The sequence below is a fragment of the Myxine glutinosa genome, chromosome 7 (genome assembly GCF_964187855.1).
Source record: "Myxine glutinosa chromosome 7, kmMyxGlut1.1, whole genome shotgun sequence".
NCBI classification, from domain to species: domain Eukaryota; kingdom Metazoa; phylum Chordata; class Myxini; order Myxiniformes; family Myxinidae; genus Myxine; species Myxine glutinosa.
The window spans coordinates 18,945,189-18,967,051 of record NC_136267.1 but is presented as its reverse complement, the minus strand read 5'-3'; the positions used below and the strand labels follow the sequence as shown (position 1 = coordinate 18,967,051).

At 46.3% G+C, this 21,863-nt stretch overlaps 1 protein-coding gene across 1 annotated transcript in view; it reads left to right on the top strand.

Annotated features, from left to right (window-relative positions):
- The window catches only part of LOC137430711 (uncharacterized), a 148,956-nt gene that overhangs the window by 61,061 nt on the left and 66,032 nt on the right, over positions 1 to 21,863 (top strand). Inside the window, exon 6 of the mRNA XM_078781329.1 lies at positions 10,938 to 11,135. Coding sequence (XP_078637455.1) covers positions 10,938 to 11,135 — 198 coding nt within the window. The remainder of the gene's footprint in view (positions 1 to 10,937; positions 11,136 to 21,863) is intronic.

Below are 21,863 nucleotides of genomic sequence, written 5' to 3'. Positions count from 1 at the left end.
TAATTATTTGCCCGAAATCAATTAAGATCAGTTTTACTTTTTCTTTTTTTTTTTGCAGTATGTCGAGCAAAAAAAGGAAGTGGTCGGAGGATTACGTGCGGTACGGGTTCACGTGTTTGACGGAACGGGACGGAAGTTGAAGTCCGCAATGCATGCTTTGCAATGTCAAGTTGAGCATCTCTAGCCGAGCACCAGCAAAACTACGGGAACACTTCAAAAACTGCATGGCGAGGGGCAGTACAAAGACGCAACGCTGGATGAATTCAAATTGAAGAGAGTCCGATTCGACGCAAGTGCTACCTTGCCCACTCTTGGCTTCGTTCCAATTGACAAACCGATCCTCACCACGTCGTATTAAGTTGCGTACCTGATCGCAAAGCAGGGCAAACCGCACACCGTTGGCGAGACACTCATCAAACCGGCCGCTTTGCAGATGGCCAACATTATGCTGGGAAAAGCTGCTGAAAACAAGTTGTCTCTCGTTCCACTCTCAAATGACACCATCACATGCAGAATCGACGACGTGAGCGACGACATCCTCGCCCAGGTAGTTGCAGATTTAATCGCGAGCCCGACAAAATTCAGTCTTCAACTCGACGAGACCACCGACGTTTCGAATTTGAGCCAGCTCATCTTATTTGTGCATTATGTCAAAGGAGACAAGATCAAGGAAGACTCTGTTCTGCAAGCCTTTCACAACAGCGACGAAGGCAGCTGACGTGAAGAAGCTTGTGGACGACTTCTTCAGAAGCAACGGCCTCTCGTGGAACATGGTGTCTGCAGTTTGCTCGGACGGAGCTCCAGCCATGCTGGGATGCAACTCCGGTTTTGGAGCGCTGGTGAAGGCCGATGCACCACACATCATCGTCACGCACTGCGTCCTGCACAGACACGCGCTGGCATCAAAAACCCTGCCTCCAAAACTGGCCAATGTTCTGAAAATCGTCGTTGAAACTGTGAATTACGTGTGAAGCCATGCTCTGAATCATCGCATCTTCAAAGAGCTGTGCAATGAAATCGGCTCTGAATTCAAAGTCCTTTTCTACCACTCTAACGTTCGATGGTTATCACGAGGCAAGGTAGTGAGCTGTGTTTTGCCTTGCGTGTAGAATTGGCCCTGTTTTTGCGAGAACACGTTTTGACGTTTTTTCAAGGCTGTCCATGCGCTCACGCTTTCGAAGTTAAGTAATTTTTTCACAGTTGTGTTTTTGTCGTGGCTGTATCTGTCTTTCGATGTGTGTACTTGTGGTGTGTCTTTGGTAAGATTCTCGTTGTTCATTTTTCGTACCTGCATACAAAATCGTCGGTTAATTAGTGTCGCGTATTCTGAGGCCTAGTAGGTTTCCGAGTCCAAACTTGGGGCCTTGTTTTTCTCTCAGCGGTTCGTCGATTGCGCAGCAATTACTTTTGTTCCCTGTTTTTTGTCCCAATCTTTCACCCCATACTTCCTTGTTTAAAATCTCAACTCAGAAAAAAAAAACCAAAAAAAATATTTCCTTCTCTGCTCTAATTCGTTGATTCGTTGTTCTTATTTGTTCGTTCGTTCTTCGACCACGTTGTTCGTGAGCACGTGATGACGTTGTTAAAAATGTTTAAACTTTCCCCCTAAGAACTGTATTCTGTCATATATTATAACACCTTTTTCTTCTTCCTCTATAAAAGGATGCTTTCGACTTACTCACCAAATCTATTCATTCCAAAAAAAAATTCCATCTCTTACAGTGCCTCTTTCATACATTCCCTAAACTCTCCAGCACTCCACCCCTCCTTCAGCATCCTCAAACGTATTTTTGACTCGAAGGTCTCAAGAAACTCTTTTTTCAACAAATGTTCGTTTCCCATTAATAGTACACTTTTCAAAATCCAATCTCACCCCTCCCCTCCAAATGTTCCCCATCACCCCTTCCCTCCAAAACTTCCCCATCACCCCTCCCCCCCAAAATTTCCCCATCACCCCTCCCCTCCAAATCTACCCCCTTGCCCCTCCCCTCCAAATCTTCCCCATCACCCATCTCTTTCAAATATTCCCCCTTGCCCCTCCCCTCCAAATCTTCCCCATCACCCATCCCTTTCAAATCTCCCCCCTTTCCCCTTCCCTCCTAAACTCCCCCCACACCCCTCCTCTCCAAGACTCTCCCTCACTCCTCCCCTCCTCGACTCCCCTCTCACCCCTCCTCCTCAAAGCGTCCTCCCCGCATCTTCCCCCTTCCAACTTTCACCTTCATCTCCCCCAACCTTCTGCCTCGCTCTCCCCCCCCCCCCCCTCAAATAACACCTCACTGTGCCTCACCCAATCACCATCAAACCTTTTGTCCGCCCCATTCTTCCCTTTCGCCAAGCTATTCTGAAATCTCTGACACACCTTCAACAGCTCTCCCTACCTCTTCCTCCTCTTCCACATCTTACCCTACCCCTCCCCCCCTGTTCTGTATCCGATGCTCCCCCTTCCTCTTCATTAACGGTATGGACCTCAAACATCCGGGGCCTTCGCTAAAACCTGACTGATCTCTCCATACAGGTTGCTTCTGACAAACCAGACGTGATCTGCTTAACATGATGTCTCTGATTCCTTGGTATCTCTCCCAGGTTACTCCCTCCTCCGGTATGATAGACCCGAGCCTCGTCCTGGAGGTGGGGTTGCTATCTTTATAAAAAAACGCTCTTCCTCACTCGCCCTGCACTGCCCTCTCTCCACCTCACCCCCAGGAAGACCTTTGGCTGCGGCTTCCCCTTCGCTCCCACCTTTTGTTAATATGTGTGTTGTACCGTCCACCAAACAGTGATGACTCCATCTACATCTCGCTGTCTGATAATATGGACCAACTTCTGTCAAACAACTCTCTCTTCCTCATATGTGGTGATTTCAATTGTCACCATGCCAGTTGGCTGGGTGTGGGTACCTCTCTCACCAGCCATGGCTCTTCAGCAAAGGACTTCTGCGACTCACTGGGACTGACACAATCTGTCAATTTCCCGACCCGGATCTCAGTCAACGGAGCATCTTCTCTTCTGGACTTGGTTATGACTAACTTCCCTGCAAATGTCTGCTGCTCTTCTTCTGCTCCATCGGCTCATCTGATTATGTGCTTGTTAAAGTGGACATCTCTCTGACCATTCTCAGAGAGCCTCCACAGCGTCGACGAGTCTGGCATTTCACTCAGGCCAACTGGCACGGTTTTCAAGCAGCCATCAATCATCTGGACTGGTCTCCCATCTCCACCGCCTCTGACATTAACTCATCCTGGGAAATCTTCCAAAGTAAATTGCTCTCTCTCATGCACAGATTTATCCCATCTCGTCTTCAGTTGTCACACCCTTCCTCCCGTCCATGGTACACGGAATCTTGTGGTGAGGCTGTTGCCCAGAAACAACTTGCTTTAGTCTCCTGGAAAGCAAATCCAACGGAAGGAAATCTCATTTCCTTTCACAAAGCCCGAAACAAGTGTGTGTCCACCCTCAGGAGAGCCAGGCAACAATATCTCTCCGTTCTCAAGACCGAACTCTCTTATCTGTCTCCCTCTTCCAAATCCGTGTGGCGTCTGGTCAAATCTGTTTCTGGTGTTTGTTCCCCATCCACCCCCTCCCTCACCTCAAACGGCTACACGGCTGACTCCGCACGTGAAAAACCTGAATGCCTCAACTCTGTGTTTGCCTCTAAATCTTGTGTCCCAAATCATCCCTCTCTGTACCCACCGTACCCAGTCGTACCCAGCTGCTCCTGGACTCTATGCCCTTTCCTCCTGACAAGGTGGGAAAGCTGCTGTCAACCCTCGACTCTGATTCTGCAACTGGACCTGACGGCATCAGCCCACGGGTCCTAAAATCCTGTTCTTCCGCTCTTTCACTCCCTCTCTCTGTTCTCTTCACCCTCTCTTTTGCTCAAGGTCATCTTCCATCTGCTTGGAAATCAGCCAACATCACCGCTTTGCACAAAAAAGGTGCAAAAACAGATCCTAGCAACTACAGACCAATCAGCCTTCTCCCAATTATCAGCAAAGTCATGGAATCCATCATTGCTTCGGATATGAAATCTTTCCTCTTCTCCAATGGCTTCATCTCTGATCATCAATTTGGTTTCAGACCAGGTCACTCTACTCTGGACATGCTGCTTCTGCTGTCTCAACAATGGATGGAGGTCCTCAATGCCAAACAGGAAATTAGAGCTGTCTCCCTCGACATATCACGTGCCTTCGATACGGTCTGGCACCCCTCTCTGCTCACCAAATCCTCCTCCTTTGGTATCCATGGAAATCTCCACGTATGGCTGGCGGATTTCCTCTCTAGTCGTAGTCAACGTGTGGCCCTGAATGGGTTTCTCTCATCTCCTCTTCCTGTTCAGGCTGGAGATCCCCAAGGCAGTGTTCTGGGGGCTGTGCTTTTTCTGGTCTTCATCAATGATCTCTCTGACTCTCTTGAAAATCCTCTCTATCTCTTTGCTGATGACTCCACTCTCTGCCGCTCCATTCCTCATCCCTCAGATCGGCAGTCTGCAGCCTCCTCACTCTCTGCAGACCTGGACAAAATCACAGAATGGGCAAACAAGTGGAACATGTCTTTCAATCCTGACAAATCTCACACTCTTACGATGTCTCTCCGAAAAGACCGACTGGACAACCCTCCCATCTACTTTATGAATAATCCTCTCCAAGAAGTTCTGTCACTCAAGCTTTTGGGTCTCACTATCTGCCATGATCTTTCCTGGGAAAACCACATTTCCAAGCTGGCCTCCAAAGCCAGTCGCCGTCTGGGCATCCTCCGTCATGCGAAATCCTTCCTTGGCACACCTGAGCTCCTCACCACATACAAGGCTTTCATCCGCAGCTCAATGGAGTACTGCTCTCCCCTCTGGGCTGGTGCTCCTGCCTCACACCTAGCTCGTCTTCACGCTGTTGAAACCAAAGCATTCAGAATCATTGGAATCTCCCGCGGTGACGCTATCTCCGAGGGCCTTTCACTTACTCACCGCAGGCAGGTTGGTGGTCTTTCCGTCTTCTACCGAATCCTCTCCGGCCTAGCCCCCCCAGCCCTGTCTGTGCTCTGTCCCCCAAATATTCCTACAGGTCGCACAAGATCTGCCTGCAACCCTCTTATGGTTAAACTGCCAAAATCAAGACTCTCTGCTCACCTTCACTCCTTCATTCCTCTTTTCTCCCGCCTCTGGAACAAACTCCCTCACTCTCTTCAATGCCACTCCACCCTACTGGTCTTTAAAACAGCTGTTCACCACCATCTCTTATCTTCCCCCATCCAAAACCTTGATCTTTTCTACCCCCGCTAATTTCACCCCAATTCCACTTTTTTGAAATACCAACTTCTGTTCTGGAAGTCCTTGGTGTCCTTGTGTTTTATACTTCTCCCACCCCTCCTCCCCCCCCTCATCCCACGCCTCCTCCCCCCAAGCCCTCTCCCTCCCCCCAAGCCCTGCCCTCAAATGTTATGTTTGTGTGCTTCCCCTTCTCTCCCCATCTTGTCTTCCGCTCCCTCTTTTTATATATCTTGTTTGTCTGGTTGATTTTGTTTGTGAAATAAATGTTAGCTCTTTCACGAGACTCGATTCAGTGTCCAAAAAAAAAAAAAAAAAAAAAAAAAACACCAACATTGCCATGCAAGCACTTCCAAGAGTCAGAGCTCATTCTCGCCTTAGCGTACTTGGCTGACATCTTCAACGCACTCAATCATCTCAATTGCCAGATGCAGGGTGGTGGAGTGAATGTCATCGAATCTGAAGAAAAGCTGAGCGCTTTCCGAAAGAAGTTACCGTTGTGGAGGCAGCGAATAGAGAACGACAACTTCGCGAACTTTTCGCTACTGGATGAGTGCATGAGCGGGATTGAAGATGAGTCTGAAGTTGGAGGCACTGCTGTACCGGGGGAGCTGAAGCAAGCGATTGCCACACACTTGGATGAGCTGGGAAAGTCATTCGACGTCTACTTCCCCGACCAAGAACAACACCCAGCATGGGTGCGGCAGCCGTTTACTTTCGACGTTGCAACGGCAGATGTCAACGACCAATACCTCTGCGACCTCATCGAACTTCAGCAGAGCCAGACTCAACAACAACTCTTCGGCACAACAACGCTCTCAACGTTTTGGTGCCGCCAAATGGAAGGGTATCCTCACATCGCTAAAATTGCCCTTGAGATCCTCACGCCCGTCGTTACAACGTATCTCTGCAAGCATGCGTTTTTGAAACTGGTGGACATTAAAACAAAGAAAAGGAGCAGGCTTGCATGCGAAAATGATTTGAGGGTGGCCCTTGCCAAAGCAAAACCATGCATTTCCCAGATCGCCTCCCGAAAAGAATAACAGAAAACGCATCAAGATGCAATTCTTCTCAATTTTTTGGTCAAATTTGAGGGGTTCCGCGAGTGTTCGGTGGGTTTCGTTAGGGTTCGGTGCCTTTAAAAAGGTTAAGAACCACTGGTTTAACAAAATGCATTTACAGTTGTACCATATATTTTGCCTTGAAAACACCCTTTGTGTTATTTTTGCATTTATCTGTTGTTTTCTGAAGTACAGTCGGACCCCGCTTTTTGCGGTGCCGCTATTTGTGAGTTCCGCTATTCATGGTTCCGCTATTCATGGTTCCGCTATTCGCTGTTCCGCTATTTGCGGTTGATAAAATGCGACCTGTTTCTCTATTCCCGGAAAAGTGTCCCGCGTGTTCGTGTTTTTGTTTTTTATTTTCTATTCGTTTCCATGTTCCACGAAATCGCCGTTTTTCCCCCCCCTATTCACGGCCGTGTTCCACAAATTTGCGGTTTTTCAGGGACACAAAAAAATGTCACGAGCTGCTAGCTTGACACATTTATAAAACCCATCTTTCACCAGCCATGCATAAAGCAGGTGGACATAAGCAAAAAAAACTTCTTATACAAGCCACGACATTCACTGCTGTGTGCTTTGCATTTTCATGGCTTTCGCGGCCGCAAATTTTAGCCGCACTATAATCGATAGCTTCGAGGGATATTCCACCAGCTGCATAAAACATCATCCCCGCGAGTTACTGTACAGAATGAAAACACTCCACAGTATCTATTGGTGCAATTAGCTGTCTCCCTTTTCCCCAATGAAACTGGCACGGCATGCATTCACGGATTTTCATCGACATTCGTGGGCTTTGCCTCGCCATTTCTGGGATTATCACCGACATTCGCGGGATTTGCCTCACCATTTCTGGGATTATCACCGACATTCGCGGGATTTGCCCTGCCATTTCCGGGATTTTCATCGACATTTGTGGGATTTGCCTTGCCATTTCCGGGATTATCGCAGACATTTGTGGGATTTGCATCGCCATTTCCGGGATTTTCATCAACATTTGTGGGATTTGCCTTGCCATTTCTGGGATTATCGCCAACATTCGTGGGATTTGCCTTGCCATTTCCGGGATTATCGCCGACATTCGTGGGATTTGCCTCACCATTTCTGGGATTATCTCAAGGTGGGGTGGGGAACTCAAGGTGGGGAACCCGATCGAAGCAAGGGTGGAAATCATTCCATTTATGATGACGAAACGTCTGATGCCCGACGTGGAGATCAGTTTCTGAGATTTGGGACATGGAATGTAGGGACAATGACAGGGAGATCAGGAGAAGTGGTGGAAGTATTGGTCAGAAGAAGAGTGGACATATGTTGTGTGCAAGAGACGAGATGGAAGGGAAGTGGTGTGAGAATGGTGAAGGGTAGGCAGGGACAGAAATACAAGTTTGTGTGGCAAGGGTGCCCGGAGGGCGTGAATGGTGTTGGTGTCCTGTTTTCTGAGGAGTTTGTAGACAGTGTGGTGAGTGTGACTAGAGTGAGTGAAAGGTTGATGATGGTGAAAATGATGATTGGAAAGCTCTTGGTGAACATCTCGGGATATGCTCCGCAGGTTGGTCGGAGCGATGAAGAGAAGGACAAGTTCTGGTGTGCAATAGAGAAGCTGATGGAAAACGTGAAAGATGAGGAAGTTGTTGTGGTAGGAGGAGACCTAAATGGACATGTGGGAAGGAGTATGGACGGTTTTGAGGGAGTTCATGGGGGTTACGGATATGGTGTGAGAAATGAAGATGGTGAAAGGATTTTGGAGTTTGCTGATGGAGCTGATTTGTTGATTTGTAATACTCAGTTCCAGAAAGAGGATAATAAGCTTGTTACCTACACGTCAGGTGGGTCGACGACAACCGTTGACTACCTGCTGGTGCATAGGCGAGATAGGGGGCACCTCCGGGACACAAAGGTGATCCCGGGGGAGGAGGCTGTTTCACAGCACCACTTGGTTGTCTGCGACATAAGGGTGAAAGGTGCGAGGAGAGCTCGGCGGGTGAAGTACCAACCGAGAATGAAGGTGTGGAGGTTGAAAGAGGTGACAGTGAGGGAGGCATTAAAAGAGAGGCTGAGTATGGTGGAGGATGATGTGGTTGAGCTTGAAAGTGGTTGGATGTCAACGAAAGATAGTCTGTTGGGAGCCGTTTGTGAGGTATGTGGATGGACAAAAGGACCACCGAGGCACTCAGAAACATGGTGGTGGGATGATGAAGTTGGAAAGAAGATTGACGAGAGGAGGAAGAAGTTCAAGGAGTGGCAGAAGGCGAAGGGTATGGGGGCAGAAAAGGCAGAGCATGAAAGTTATAAGGCAGCCAAGAAGGCTGCAAAGAAAGAGGTAGCAAAGGCACAGGAGGCATGTAGGAAAATGTTCGGAGAGCACTTGGATTCGGAAGAGGGTCAGAGAGCAGTATTCAGGATTGCAAAGCAGATAGCGAAAGAGAGGTGTGATGTGATGGGGGTGAGTTGCTTGAAGGATGAAGTGGGACAAATCGTTGTGGACCCAGATGGAATTAAAGGAAGATGGAAGAGATATATGGAAATACTGTTGAATGCAGAGAATGAATGGGATGGAATGCAGAGAATGAATGGGAACTGAGTAACCCAGTTTTAGGACCGGCAGAGAAGATAACCGAGAAGGAAGTTGAGGAAGCGATAAAAGCAATGAAGAGTAGAAAAGCGGGAGGGCCGACGGGAGTTGTGGGAGATATGTTGAAGGCAGCAGGAAGTTGGGGTGTGAAGAGAATGACAAGGATCTGTAATCTGGTGGTGAAAGAAGGCCGCATTCCAGTGGATTGGGAACTGAGTACCCTCGTCCCTCTATACAAGGGGAAAGGTGACCCTCTGGACTGTGGCTCATATCGAGCGACAAAGTTATTGGAGCATGGAATGAAGGTATTGGAAAGGGTGTTGGAGAGGAGGATAAGGAAGAAAGTGAAGATTGACGAAATGCAGTTTTGATTTATGCCAGGAAGAGGAACGACAGACGTGCTTTTTATTGTGAGGCAGTTGCAGGAGAAGTGCATGGAGAAGACGAAGAAGTTGTTTCTTGGGTTTGTAGATCTGGAGAAAGCATTCGATAGGGTTCCACGTGAAGTAGTGTCATGGGCATTGAGGAATTTAGGAGTGGAGGAATGGTTGATCAGAGTCATGATGGCAATGTACAAAAGAGCGCGCACAGCTGTAAGGACGAAGGACGGGAACAGTGGTGAGTTTGAGGTGAAGGTGGGAGTGCATCAAGGGTCGGTACTAAGTCCACTACTATTTGTAGCTGTGATGGAGGTGCTGGCTCAGAACGTAAAGGAGGGTCTACCGTGGGAGTTGTTGTATGCAGATGATCTGGTGTTGATTGCAGAAAGTATGGATGGACTGAAGGAGAAGATGAACAAGTGGAAGGAATGTATGGAGACAAAAGGTCTGAAGGTGAATATCGGAAAAACGAAGGTGATGGCAAGTGGTAAAGCATGTGGTGAGTTGGAAAGAACTGGGAAGTGGCCGTGTGCTGTGTGCAGGAAGGGTGTCGGAGTGACTGCTGAGAGGGTTCATCAAAAAATGTAGTGGTTTGGGAGGGTCATAACCAGTGTGGCAGCTACATTCAAGTGTAAGGTGTGCACAGAGGGAGCTGCAGATGGAGGAAATGTTGAGTTGGATCTTGGAGATGGCGTGAAGCTGGAAGGTGTGAAAACATTTTGTTACCTTGGAGACATGCTGAATGGAGAAGGTGGATCAGACTCGGCAACGGTTGCTCGAGTGAGGTGTGCATGGAAGAAGTTTCGGGAACTGAGTGGCGTGCTGACGAGGAGGGGAGTGTCATTGAAGCTGAAGGGAAAGGTGTATGCTGCATGTGTGAGAAGTGTTATGATTTATGGGAGTGAGACATGGGTAATGAACGTAGAGCAGCAACGAAGGCTGGAAAGGGTGGAAATGCGAATGGTTCGGTGGATGTGTGGAGTATCGTTGAGAGAGAGGAAGACAAATGATGAATTGCGAAAGATGATGGGAATAGAGCCTGTGATGGATGCTGTGAAGAGAAACAGGTTGAGATGGTTTGGTCATGTGTTGAGGAAGGATGAAAGTGACTGGTTGAAAAGAGTGATGGGAATGAATGTAGAAGGAAGTAGAAGACGGGGAAGACCGAGAAAGACTTGGCTAAAGATGGTCGAAGAAGAAATGCGGGCAAGGGGGTTAACAAGGGGAGATGCAGAAAATAGGGCAAAATGGAGAACATTGTCATGGGGACCGCAAGGCTAACCCCCGCTCTCGCAGGGAAAATGGCCTTAAAATGCCTGTTGTTGTTGTTCTATTTCTGGGATTATCGCCGACATTCTCGGGATTTGCCTCACCATTCGCGGAGTTTTCCTCCCCATTTTGGTCCTCTCTATTCACAGATTTTCGTGACTCGGAAACCTATCCCGCCTTTTTCCTTTGAAACAATGCCCCGTTATTCGCGGCATTTTCCAGGAATGTATCCCCCGCGAATAGCGAGGTCTCACGGTACTTATAAATTAGCTTTCTTTCCAGGTAATACTATAGTATGGTTTATAGTTTTGAAAGTTTTTTTTCCCTGATGCTCACAAACAATGTCAGATTGCAATACTTTGTATTCTTACTTGTACGTTTTGTTACTGTAGACACATCCACATCTATCGATACTGTTCTTTCATCAGTACCAAGCTCCACAACAACCACGTCAACAAACCAAATAGAAACAACGACACAGGCTGGCCGAACACAACAACAAAGGATCATCATCCCAGCTGTGATTCTTTCTCTTCTTGGAATATTACTGATCGTCATCTTCGTGTTCTGTTTCAGAAGATGTCAGAAAGGTAAGCTTGTGCACACATTCACAGCAATAATAAAATCTAATGTAATACACAATTACCTAAAGTAAATTGTCCTTCATGTCGTTTAAACGTTTGCGATGTTGGATTGAATCTTTTAACGTGACGCTCTTTGTGACTTCACCACGAGGCAAACTAAGGAACATTTGAGCTGCAGAACCAGTTTGATGCCAAGATGGGCGATGAAAATGCCTGAAGGTTAGGGAGTGAATTTGGGATTTGTGTAGAGTGCCCATGCACAATGTCCATCTCTTTGTGAAAGATACCGTGGGATCTTCAGCTTTCACTAGCAAATGCTGGTCTACAAAGTCCCACCTTAACTTCCCATAGAGAAAATCATTGGTTTCCTGTACAAGTCAACACACTTGTTCTGAAGGGAATTAGTGTTGTGGGCCTTTTATTTGGTCCGACGTTTGAGGCCTTTGTTTTTCAGTAAACAAAACTAACTCTTTATACGTGGCCCGATGTACCATTCTCCTTGCCATGTTATGGAGCATTGGTTCTGCTGAAGCAGTTTCTGGGCCTGGGGTCATGCTGAGCGGTTTGCCATCCATCTCCCAGCACTAGTTAGGGCAGGTATTTGGAATTTATCCAGGGTCCCGGCGAATGTTCACCTACTCTTCGCTTAGGACAACGTAGGATCTCTAACGTCCACCATCTAATGCCCGCAGATGGGATGCCCAATTGAATGTTTGTCCGAGACACGGCACGCACATTGATGAATTGCCCTGCCTGTGAAAGAATGGGATGACATTTTAAAGCTGGATTGAGATTGGAACCCAGGCTAGATGGTGAAGAGTGAGTGTGCATACCTTTCAGCCATTGTATCAGCCCACTCTCTCTGATGTACATACTCTTTACAGAGTCCGATCGAGATCGACCCGATGATGATGGTATATACGTACATGTCGAAAGATTTACAGCTCAGGATTCATATCGTAAAGGATAGGACACTGAACAGTAAAATAATTTAAATTCTTTATTAATAGCCTGGTGTTGGCTTAGCGGCTCGGTGCCAGCTTAGGATCCTAGGATCCTGGGTTCGAATCCCGGTCGATCGCTGAATTAACGCCAGAGGGGTTGAACCAAAGCCTGTCATCCTTCCGAGGTCGGCTAATTGAGTACCAGTTCACTGGTAATTCCCTGTTTGTCGTAAAAGGCGACAAAAAGGGTTGGCGGCAGGAAGGGCATCCAGCCGTAAAACATTGCTTTAAAAAGGGGACCAACAAAAACAACAACAACCACGGTGCCCGAAAAAGGCCAACCCCCGCTTTGCGGGGAAAAATGGCCTCTAAAGGTGTTTTCTTTTTTTTTTTAAATTAATACCCTGATGTTTCGAGAGCAAACTAGATCTCTTCCTCATAGGCGTTGACTGTGGTTTGGTGGTAAAACCGTTAAGCTCTGTTGGGGACGGTTCATGTCATCGATTGGTTGATGATGAAAACTGATGATGATGACTGATGAAAACTCCATCAACCGAAATATCGACTTAAATCCCACATACAAAGCACGACGCAATCAATTACAACGTCAACAAAAGGGGCAGAGTCATTTGAATGCAGGGAAGCTCTGTGATTGGCAAGGACCTGGACCATTCCATGACATGAACCGTCCCCAATGGAACTTAAAGGTTTCACCACCACACCACACTCTGAGGAAGAGAACTTGTTTTCTCGCGAAACGGCAGGCTATGAATGAAGAATTTAAATTATTTTACTGCTCAGTTTGCTATCTTTTACAATCTACTGTCGTGGCCAAAAATATTGGCACCATTGAACTCTTTTCAAATAATGCACCATTTCTTCCAGAAAATTGTTGAAATAAAAATATATTTTTGGTATCCGCACATGTATTTCTTTGGTTTTCAGTGGAACAAAACAAAAAAAGCTGAAAAAAATTACTAAACGTTATCTTACTCCACACAGAAATCCTAAAATGCCCGGACAATATTATTGGCACCTTTTAGAAGTTGTTAGAAATAATTAGGTTTCAAGCAGGTGATTCTCCTTAACTTTGGAATTGAACTTACCTTTGGTGAGTTGCAGGTGCCTACAATATAAAAATCACTCATTCAACCAGTTTTAATAGAGAAAAGGAGTCATTCTGCTGTTATGTGTCACTGTGTGTACCCCAATGAGCATTGAGAAAACAAAGAAAACCAGAGAATTGTCTGAGGAGGTCAGACACAAGATTGTAGCCAAGTATGGACAATCTCAAGGATACAGGTCCATCTCCAGACACCTTAATGTTCCTGTATCCACAGTACGCAATGTTATCAGGATGTTTAAGGCCCATGGCACTGCAGCCAAACCTTCCTGGACGTGGCCGCAAGAGAACACTTGATCGAAGATTGCAGCGAAGGATTATTTGAATGGTCGAGAAAGCACCTCGATCAACTGCCAAACAGATTCAAGCTGACCTTCAGACACAAGGTATGACAGTTTCAACTCGCACCATCTGTCACCACTTCAATGAAAGGAGACCCAGGAGGACCCAACTGCTGCTGAGAGAGAGACATAAGAAATCCAGATTGGAGTTTTCCACAACACACCTGAACAAGCCAAAATCCTTCAGGGAGAATCTCCTGTGGACAGATGAGACCAAATTAGAGTTTTAAGGGAAAGCACATCATCTCTATGTTTACAGAAAACTAAATGAAGCTTTTAAAGAAAAGAACACCTTCCCTACAGTCAAACATGGAGGAGGTTGAGTGATGTTTTGGGGATGCTGTGCTGCCTCTGGCACTCGGTGCCTTGAAAGTGTGCATGGCATCATGAAATCAGGAGATTACCAAGGCATTTTGGAGCGCAATGTTCAACCCAGTGTCAGAAAGCTGGGTCTCCGTCGAAGGTCATGGGTCTTGCAGCAGGACAATGACCCTAAACACACTTCAAAAAGCACCCAGGAATGTTTCAAGACAAAACGCTGGACTGTTCTGAAGTGGCCAGCAATGAGTCCAGATCAAAATCCCATTGAACACCTGTGGGGAGATCTGAAAACAGCAGTTGCGAGAAGGCACCCTTCAAATCTGGGAGAACTGGAGCAGTTTGCACAGGAAGAATGGGCCAAACTGCCAGTAGAGAGGTGCAGGACGCTCATTCATGGCTATAGGAAGCGCTTGACTGCAGTTATTTTGTCCAAAGGCTGTGCTACCAAATATTAAGTCGAGGGTGTCAATAATTTGTCAATGCCATTTATTTTTATTTTCTCATTTAAAAGGATATATTAACTTCTGAATAAAAAAACAAAGGTTCTGTAATATTTAGTGAAATAAAGAATTGTGGAGACCAAATACTTTTGTCAATTTCAACTTGTTTTTCGAGGGAATTGAGTTATTTGAAAAAAGTGTAAGGTGCCAATATTTTTGGCCACGGCTGTGTATATACTGTATATGTATATATACAGTCATGTGAAAAAGTAAGTAAACCCCATGTAAAGTTTTGACTTTTTCAACATATTTCAACATACAGCTATTTGATCTTCATTTCAACAATATTGATACATAAAGGTGATATAATATAACAAATATCATGAAACATTTACATTTTGTAGTCCATTGTATAATTTAAATAAACATAATTGCAAATTTCGAATGTGGAAAAAGTAAGTACACCCCTACATTTATCACAACTTCAAATATTAAAATATAAAATATAAAAAAGAATCACAATCACAAATCACACAAAAAAATCACAACAAATATAAAAGAATCACAACTTCACTTTGGAATCTCGCGAGATCTTTGTTGGCGAGGTCACGTCTTTTCGAAGCTGCACACGCTCTCACGCTTTCGAAGTTAAGTAATTGACAAATTGTTCACAATTGTGTTTTTGTCGAAACTGTATTTATCTTTCGGTGTGTGTACCTATAGTGTGTCCCGAGGAAGATTCTCGGTGTTAATCTTGCATACCTGTATAGAAAATCGTCGGTTAATTCGTGTCGCGCCTTTTGACGCCTTGTACCGGCCTCATACCTTATAGATATATATATATATACTGTATATATGTATATGTATATATATATATATATATATATATATATATATATATATATATATATATATATACTGTATATATGTATATGTATATATATATATATATATATATATATATATATATATATATATATATATATATATATACATACATACAGTGAAACCTTGACTTACGAGTGCACCAACTTACGAGTTTTCCAAGATACGAGCCGTCGCTCGGGCGGTTTTTTGCTTTGTGATGCGAGCCGAGATCTGAGTTACGAGCTTACGCCACCCGCCACTAGGTGGCCCAACGAGCGTTCAGGTCACGTGGTTATCTTGCCGTGCAAGCATCTCTGCCGTATCGCTGTTACTTTGTTTTCGCATTTTTGTTGTTTTGGAAAATTTCTTACTTTTAACCATGGGTCCTAAGAAATTGAGTGCCAAGGGCAGTGCTGAGAAGAAGAAGAGGATGATGTGCTTGGATATAAAACACGCAATCGTCGAAAAACATGAGCGAGGTGTGCGTGTTGTCGACTTGGCGAGGCAGTACGATCGTAGTACTTCTACGATATGTACGATTTTGAAGCAGAAGGAGTCGATAAAGGCTATAACGCCAGCCAAGGGCGTTAAGATTATTTCAAAGGTCCGGACCTCTGTCCATGAAGAGATGGAGAAGTTGTTGTTTGTGTGGTTGATGGAGAAGCAGCTCGCAGGAGATACCGTGACCGAGAGCATCATCTGTGAGAAGGCACGAGACATTTACGGGGATTTGGTGCAGCAGACGGCGGGAACATCAACGGAAGAGGCATCGGAAGAGTCATTCAAAGGCAGTCGGGGATGGTTTGATAATTTTAAGAAGAGGACCGGCATTCACTCCGTCGTCAGGCATGGTGAGGCAGCAAGCTCGGATGTGAAGGCAGCTGAAGATTTTATTATAACTTTTGCCGAACTGATAGAAGCCGAAGGATACATCCCCCAGCAAATCTTCAACTGTGACGAGACAGGGCTCTTCTGGAAAAAGATGCCGAGGAGGACGTATATAACGGCAGAGGAGAAGAGCATGCCAGGCCACAACTTGTTCAGAGTGCCGGCGATAGCTCGCCTTCTCTTTGTGGAAGACACGGTGTTTTGTTTTTTTGTTTTTTTGTTGTATACAAGATCGAGGCTCGTGAAAGAGCTAACATTAATCACACAAAAAGACAAACCGACATACAAAACACAAAAAACAAGGGGAGCGGCAGACAAGATGGGGAGAGAGGGGGAAGGACACAAACTCAACATTTGAGAGCAGGGACATCGGGAGGCCTTGGGGGGAGGTGGGAGAGGAATAAAACATATGAACACTGCAAGGACTCTGGGGTGAATTACCGGGGGTAGAAAAGATCAAGGTTTTCGATAGGTCATTGATGAGGTCATTTCGATGAGGTCATTGATGAGGTCATTTCGATGAGGTCATTGATGAAGACCAGAAATAGCACAGGGCCCAGAACACTACCAGAACACTACACAGATCCTCATTTCGATGAGGTCATTGATGAAGACCAGAAATAGCACAGGGCCCAGAACACTACCAGAACACTACACAGATCCTTAACATCCAACAACTAATGGCACGCAAACGGGGCGCCCAGTTTAGCGGCACACACATTGATGAATCACCCTGCCTGTGAAACACCGACATGACAGGTTATAGCTGGGTCGGGATTCAAACCCAGGCTGGACAGTTTAGAGTCAAGTGTGCGTACCTCCAGTCCAGGCCATCCTGCCAACTTGTATGCTGCATACAGGTGAAATATAAAGCGCGAGATATTTATATATATATATTTCAAAAAAAGTTGGTGTGGTTTTTGGGGCGCTGGAACGGATTAATAGCATTTCAATTCATTTTAATGGGGAAATTTAATTTGAGAAACGAGCAAATTGAGTTACGAGCTCGGTCACAGAACGAATTAAACTCGTAAGTCAAGGTTTCACTGTATATATATATATATATATATAGATAGATATATATATATATATATATATATATATATATATATATATATATATATATATTGTTGCGTTTGTGGGGGGTACCAATGAAATACTTTCAGGCCAGATCGGATTTATTTATTTATTTATTATTTTTTTGGTATACATAATCGAGGCTCGTGAAAGAGCTAACATATATCAAACAAACAAATCAAACAGACAAAGAACCAAAGTATATAAAAAGGGGAGCAGTAGACAAGATGGGGAGAGAAGGGGAAGCACATAAACACAACATTAGTGAGGGACATCGGGAATGTGTGGGAGGGAGAGGGCTTGGGGGGAGGCGGCATGGGAAGGGGGCGGGGGGGGGGTGGGAGAAGTATAAACACAAGGATACCAAGGACTTCCAGGAAATAAGTTGGGATTTCAAAAAAGAGGATTTGGGGTGAAATTAGCGGGGGTAGAAAAGATCAAGGTTTTGGATGGGGGAAGATAAAAGATGGTGGTGAGCAGCTGTTTTTAAGACCTGGAGGGAGGAGTGGGATTGAAGGGAGTGGGAGAGTTTGTTCCAGAGGTGGGAGAAAAGAGGAATGAAAGAGTGAAGGTGAGCAGAGAGTCTTGGTTTTGGCAGTTTAACCATAAGAGGGTTGCAGGCAGATCTTGTGCGACCTTTAGGAATATTTGGGAGACAGAGCCCAGAGAGAGCTTGAGGAGCAAGGCCAGAGAGGAGTCGGTAGAAGACAGAAAGAGCAACAACCTGCCTGCGGTGAGTAAATGAAAGGCCCTCGGAGGTAGCTTCATCACGGGAGATTTTTTTTGTTTGTTTGTTTTTTTTTGTATACAGAGTCGAGGCTCGTGAAAGAGCTAGCATTTATCAAACAAACAAATCAAACAAACAAGCAAACAAAGTATATAAAAAGGGGAGCGGTCGACAAGATGGGGAGAGAAGGGGAGGAAGCACACAAACACAACATTTGAGAGCAGGGACATCGGGAGATGTTTTTGGAGGGAGAGGGCCTGGGGGGAGGCAGGATAGGTATAAAACGCAAGGACACCAAGGACTTCCAGGAAAGAAGTCAAAAGTCACCTCAAAAAAGTGGATTTGGGGTGAAATTAGCGGGGGTAGAAAAGATCAAGGTCTTGGATTGGGGAAGATAAGAGATGGTGGTGTACAGCCGTTTTAAAGACCTGGAGGGAGGAGTGGGATTGAAGAGAGTGAGGGAGTTTGTTCCAGAGGCGGGAGAAAAGAGGAATGAAGGAGTGAAGGTGAGCAGAGAGTCTTGATTTTGGCAGTTTAACCATAAGAGGGTTGCAGGCAGATCTTGTGCGACCTGCAGGAATATTTGGGGGACAGAGCCCAGAGAGAGCTGGGGGGGGGGCAAGGCCGGAGAGGAGTCAGTAGAAGACGGAAAGACCACCAACCTGCCTGCGGTGATTAAGTGAAAGGCCCTCGGAGATAGCGTCATCGCGGGAGATTCCAATGATTCTGAACGCTTTGGTTTCAACAGCGTGAAGACGAGCTAGGTGTGAGGCAGGAGCACCAACCCAGAGGGGAGAGCAGTACTCCATTGAGCTGAGGATGAAAGCCTTGTATGTGGTGAGGAGCTCAGGTTTGCCAAGGAAGGAGTTCGCACGACGGAGGATGCCCAGTCGGCGACTGGCTTTGGAGGCCAGATTTGAAATGTGGTTTTCCCAGGAAAGATCATGGCAGATAGTGAGACCCAAAAGCTTGAGTGACAAAACTTCTTGGAGAGGCTTATTCAGAAAGTGGATGGGAGGGTTGTCCAGTCGGTCTTTTCAGAGAGACATCGTAAGAGTATAAGATTTGTCAGGATTGTATAGGGTGGTGTGCTCCGACTGTCGTGAAGAAGAAGAAACACCCATGTGACTAAGTAGGGAATCTGTTAGACCGGATGTCGCATAAGGTTGCATAATTGTATCCATGAGAGGGGTGGAGCTATGTTAATTAGGAAGGGTATAAGGGTAATTCCCTGTATGTAAATTGCCTCTGTGGTTTTTCCTTTGTTCCTTATGGCACATACCACAGCAGCTGTGCACTCCGCACCTATACTAAATAAACACGAAATAAAGTGACCGGAACCAGGACATTCAAACACCACTGACACCTCCATTTGAATCATCGCAGGGGCCGGCAGGAGGGGCCGTGACGCCCCGGCCCGAGAGGTGATAATTGGTCAGGGCGATGGACTGCTACGATGGACTCTTTGATTGGAATGCGCGCGGACATCATGATATGACGTTCAAGCACCAGGGACAAAAACGTGAAGCAGCAGCCATTTTACTCTCTTGGTCCCAACATCCATAGCGAACGGTCACTTATTATTTTCCCTCTCTCGCTTCTTGATGTTCATGCAAGCAGTCACATTTTCTCTCTCTTGGCTCTGGATTTTATAGCGTGCAGTCGCACGGCCCCCTCTTGACCCTGGCTTTGATCGCGTGCGGTCGTAGTTCGTGCTCTTGGTTCTGACATTGAACACTAGCGGTCGACATCCTTGCGGCTCGCTTGGTTCAGACAATCATCGTTGGCGGTCCAAATTGTGCTCTCTTGGGTCCTGGTGTTCCGGGCTGGGAAAAAGGTGGAAGAACTCTCTCCTTCTTGGTGTTGGCGCATGGCAGTCACGCTGGAGTAGTGTGCGGACTGAGCGGAATGACGGGGCTCGGTGCAGCTGAGCAGGAAGGAGCACGGGCCTGTTCGTTTCGCCGTCAATGGCCGCTAGGGCGCGGGCATCGTTGGAGGAGCCCACGGATTGCAGGCAAACGCACCACACAGACACAATAATTACTTTCATTTATTTTCCCCTTGTGTGTATTTGAGTCAGCGTGGAGGATCCTCAACTTAGGAATATTCAACTGTGCATTCTTTGCTCCCTGGCATTATTTTTATTAAATCCATTACTTGTTGAACTTTCATTCCTTGTCCTGTCCCGTTTAATTGTTGGTGGATCGGAGAAACCCCGTGCCGTGTCCGGCAGGTATAAGCTCGTCACCCTCCGCCCCCGCGCGGATAAATAACACCACCATAGTTTGATTGAATGCCTCGGAGTTTAAGCTTAATCGGCCACCCGTCACCCTGGGGATCTTAATCCCCCCGGTGAACGTGACTGTGTATATACATATATATTGTTACGGTCCGCGGTTAAGGATGTTATATTTGCCGAGCGGAGGCCCCGCGACCTAACAGTTTCCCCGATTCACCCAAACGTTGGCCCGATCGCGCCACAGCTATTCAATGTGGAAAACTCTAAAACGACCGAATGTAGAGAGGAAGAAGAAGACGTACAGAAGAGTAACGGGATTTATTATTACACACACAAGCAAAAAGGAGCAGTCACGGTTATGTACAGGGACATGAAAAAGCAGGTGACACAGTGAAAATTACTAGCTTATACAGACTTAATTGACTACCCAGGACAGAACAAACAGAACAAACTCACGTACACGAATGGGGAGCTTGTAGGCAGGAATGGCTGGAAGGAGAGGAAAGTCCAATGGGTCCGGCAGCACGATCGGCTCGTTGGGCAGCCGCCATCCCTTCGCGGCCCTGCTCAAAACCGCCGTCCAGGCCCCAAACGGCTGTCGAGAGTTGTTGCTGCTGTGGACGCTGCTGCTGGCGAGCAAGGTGACGAATAGCAGGCTTTGTGCTTCCCTGGATGATCTCCACGCAGCTCAGCCTTGGACCTCACAACTCAGCTCTCTCTTGGACCCCTCTCAACTCCGCTTTCCTCTGACGACCCAGCCCAGCTCTTGTCATAGCTCATCTCTCAAAAGCTCATCTCTCATCTCAGTAAAAGCTCATCTCTCATCTCAGTAAAAGCTCATCTCTCATCTCAGTAAAAGCTCATCTCCTCTTTGGGAACGTCCCGCGGCGGGTTATATAGGCCCCGCCCCTCCACCTTCGCGAACCTCCTTGATGTTTCTCTCCACACCCTCTCCAAGTCCAACCCCTTGTTCGTGGTTGGTTGAGTGGGGCTGACTCACTCCTCCCCTCTATGACAAGGTGGGGACCCGCCTTTCTTCCCCAACCCTGCCTCGTGGCCAATGGCGGCAATTATAGGTTGGCAATGCGAATGGCAATTGTTGAAAGGGGAAATGGAGGTTTTTGGGAATGGGAATGAAGGGAATCTATCTTTTTCACTCGGTGCAATGGAGTGTCATGTTAATGGACGACAAGGCCTTAATCTAAAACACATAATAAGGATATAAACTACTGAACAAGGGTTTTATCGTGTCCTTCAATGTGTGCTTTTATGGAATTAACTACCGGGACGCCCTTTTAACCTTTACACAACACTGGAGGCAGGAGGGGCCAGAATCAAACAATTTACTATACAATACAAAAAAAGATAATCCTCATATCCGCAACACTGCACCCTCCTCCTCTTAGGCACGTCCCGGGCCTACAACTTTTATTTAGTGTGACACGTAGGTGTAGTTCCCTCTACTTTTAACCTGACCCTGAGTGCGACAGTTTTAAAACATAAATAAATATGTCCCGCTGCTCCATTGCACCCTGCCTAACAGACACGCCCACAGTTAACCGAATTGCGGAATGGTCTTCAAACTATACATTGACGGTGGGGAGCATTATTTACAATTGACGCTACTTTTATTTACAAAACTAGCCCAGGACCTGTGATTGTTCTTTCTGGGGGGGAGACAGTCTGCTCTGCATCAATGCACCATGAAAGCACCCAAAACGCACCAAAGCACCCTCAAGCACCAATCGGTGCACAGTCATCAGTGTT